At 60.5% G+C, this 3,361-nt stretch overlaps 1 protein-coding gene across 4 annotated transcripts in view; it reads right to left on the bottom strand.

Moving 5' to 3' along the window:
- Window positions 1-2,670, bottom strand: part of L1CAM (L1 cell adhesion molecule) — a 14,703-nt gene extending 12,033 nt beyond the window's left edge. For all 4 annotated transcript variants that reach the window (XM_040467509.1, XM_040467512.1, XM_040467511.1 and 1 more), the window contains exon 1: window positions 2,471-2,670. In XM_040467509.1, coding sequence (XP_040323443.1) covers window positions 2,471-2,546 — 76 coding nt within the window. In that variant the 5' untranslated portion in view covers window positions 2,547-2,670. The remainder of the gene's footprint in view (window positions 1-2,470) is intronic.
- Window positions 2,671-3,361: the final 691 nt, after the last annotated feature.

Below are 3,361 nucleotides of genomic sequence, written 5' to 3'. Positions count from 1 at the left end.
CGGCGGCGCAGAACTGACCCCCCTCCCCCCCAGAAGGTGGGGAGGCAGGCAGCCCAGCATCCAGGGCACCCTCCCCCGCTCCAGCCCACTTCCCTCCTAATCCAATTAGCACAGCTCAGTGTTTTCAATTACCCAGGCCCAGCCTTCAGAGCCCGGCTGCCCCCGCTCCCCCCCCCCCCAGCCCTGCGAAACCCTCCCAAAGGCCTGGCTGCATCCGAGTTTCCATTGCCTGCAGGGCTGACTCCAGTCTTTTCTTTCTCCCCTTCCTTCCTCCCGGGCAACGGCCACCAAGTTGCCCGGGGCTGAGGCCAGAGCTGCTGCTTCCCTGCCACAGGACTCGGGCCCAGCACCAGCCAGGGCGGCTGTGAGGAGGGGAGACGAGGCGGGGAGGCAGGACGGGGAAGGCAGGAGTGCACAGCCTCTGAAAGCTTTGTCTCTGCAGAAGACCTCAGTCGCGGGTCCCCTGGAGAGAGGAGGAGGCTCCCGGGGGACACTGCGGAGGGAGCCGGGGCTGGGGAGGGGCCAGTACAGGCAGCCTAGAGCAAGAGACAGTGACCGGGATGGAGAAAGTCGCCTGGGTGGAGGAAGACGGGGAAAGAGACAAAGGGGCCCAGGGGCAGGGAGAGAGACAGCTCTAGCTGGAGGGCAGGTTCCTACAGGGCAGCACCGGGTGCCCAGAGCGGCCCACTTCTCTCTTTCTCCAAACTCTCCCTGCCCCTCCCTCCACAGATGGACACACCCGGCCAGACGGCCCCGTCGCTGTGGCAGCAGGGCAGGCCAGGCGGGTGCCCAGGGTGAGGCCTGAAAAGCGACCAAGAGGAGACGGAGGGGAAGGAGGACGAGCACATGTGTGTGAGTCCAGGCACACATGTGAATGCTCGGGAGTGTACCGCGCGCAGAACGTTTGTGTGTGAGTGTGTTTGCATATGGGTGTGTCTTGACAGAGTACGTCTGAAGGCCGTGCGTGTGCCTCCGTTCAGTACTGTACACCTGCCTCTGTGTGTACGGATGACTCTGTTCCTTTGTGTCTAAATCCCTCGCTTGTGTGTGTGTGCGTGTGTGTGTGTGTGTGTGTGTGTGTGCCTCCTATGCATCTTCTCCGGGGGCTCTGCCCCGTCTGTATATCTGTGCCTGGTTGGATACAGGTGGCTCGTCTGTGTCTACCCACGTGTGCATCTATGTCCATCTGCCACAGGGAATCGGCACAGGCACGACTGCACGTACCTCCGTGTGCATATCCCAGGGGACATCCCCACCCTTTGTCCCATCCGTCCCTCTCCACCTCCTCCAAACCCTCGGCTGCCTCCCCCCAGCACCAGGTGTCCTCCAAGCCCGCCTCCCTCGGCCCCTACCCCATTCCTGGCATAGACAGTGTTCACCAGCGCCAGCCCCCGGCCCATCTTTCAGGGACACTGGCCTCCCCCAGGTCCGGGCTCAGAGACAAAGGTGGCAAGGTGAGGGAGAAAGGACTGGAGCCACCAAGGAGTAGGCTCGAGATACACAAATGCTGCTGCCCTGCGAGATGCCCCTCACACAAGCCCAACAGCCACTCACAGCAGTGTGTTTACACTTCCTGCTCACACTGGGGAGAACACATCATCACGGTGACACAGAATCCACACGCAAATGGGTACTCACAGACGGCCGCAGCTCACATGCACACACGACCCACTATAATCAAATGCTAACAAACACCTGCAGACCTTCACAGACCTGACCAACAAGTAACAGTTACAGCGACTCACAAACTTATCCATGTAGGAAATCAAAATCACACTCAATAGCCGCACCTAGTCGATCACAACCACACACATCCACACACACCAAATATACTGTCTGTGCAACTCACAAGCATACACAAATACTCATGTTTTGTCACAAGCCCCCAGTCATACTCCCTAACACCCGCACACCTACCCACGACCCTCCACGGACGGAAAGCTCCAGCAGTCTCGCCCCTTCAGCCCCACCCAATCGTCAGGATTTACAAAACTGCCGGGCCTTTGTAAGGTGTCTTGTCCTGTGGCAGTTCACACACAGAGCTACCAGAGGCCGAAGATGAGACTACTCAGGTCAGAAACAGGGCAAAACTTGAATCCAGGCCTTTGCACAAGCTAGCCCAGGACTGGGGGCCGGCCCCGTTCTCCTGCCCGCCACAACACCGGGGGAGGGTGGGGGAGAGCGGGCCAAGGGAGAGCACCGAGGGGGCCCTTCCGGCGCCGAGCCCGCTGTCCGTGGTCCTGAAACCGCCCTCCCCCGCCCGCGCCGGTCCCCTGTCCGTGGTGCTGACACACCCCGCGTCTTCCACCCTGTCCTTCTCTCCAGAGGTCCGGGGTACCTCCTGTCCACTCTGTACCCAGGAAAGTAGAGGGGAGGGTCCAGAGCCGGCAGAAGGTGAGGAGGCAGAAGATAAAAGAGGAGCCCAGCGCGGCGGCGAAGGGAGGCGTCAAGGCTCCCTCCAGCTACTCACATTCCTCGGGGATCTGGATGAGCAGGCAGGGGCTGCACAGAAGGAGAGGCCACAAGTACCGCAGCGACACGGCCATCTTCCCGGCGGCGCCGGCGGCTCGGCACGGCACAGCCGGCCGGGCTCGGCTCAGGCTCCGGCCGGAGGGAAGGGGGCTGGTGGGCGGCTTGGGGCGGGAGCCAGGGGTGGGGGCACTGGGAGAGGGAAGGAGGGAAAGGAAGGGTGGGGGAGGAGAGAGGAGAGAACGGACGACTTTAGTGACTAACATCTGGGCGAGCCCGGGCTCCTGGCCCCGCCCTCCGCCCCGCCCCCAGTGGGCCAGCTCCCCCATCCCTCCCTCCCCCGCACGTTGGAGGGAGAAACCTAGAAGTCTTAGCACTGGTTAGGCCTCCAGGTTGCCTTTCATTCCCTTTCTCCTCTCCGTCTGTGCTTCCACACCAGCTGCCTCTTCAGCATCAACTTGTTGCCCCAATCAGCTCCCCTGGGCATGCCACAGGCCACTCTGTGCATGAGTGTGGATGTGGATGGGCATGTAGCCAAATATACACATTAGTATTTATGTGGCTGTGCGTGTGCATGCAGGAGCACATTTGTATATGTCTTTTCTGGAAAGGGGGTGTGTGTCTGCAAGAATCAACGCATGGGTCTAGATAGCTGCATGTGCACACGAGAGCATGTGTGTGTCTTCTTGTGTGTCTGTACCTCTGGGGGATGAATCCTCGTGTCTGCTATCTCTGTGTGTGCACACAAGCATGAGTGCACGTGTATGTAGAGAAGAACTCTCGTCGGTCTCATTGCTGTGGGTTTCAGAGCCAACTGATCTCTGGGTGGTGTTCAGGCCTACAAAGCTGGTGGGGGACAGGGAGGTCTTGGGAAGTGGGGACTGGGAAGGGA

The sequence above is a fragment of the Herpailurus yagouaroundi genome, unplaced genomic scaffold (genome assembly GCF_014898765.1).
Source record: "Herpailurus yagouaroundi ecotype Mexico unplaced genomic scaffold, PumYag 67493, whole genome shotgun sequence".
Classification (NCBI taxonomy): domain Eukaryota; kingdom Metazoa; phylum Chordata; class Mammalia; order Carnivora; family Felidae; genus Herpailurus; species Herpailurus yagouaroundi.
The sequence above is the reverse complement of the archived record's forward strand: the minus strand, read 5'-3'. Positions and strand labels throughout refer to the sequence as shown.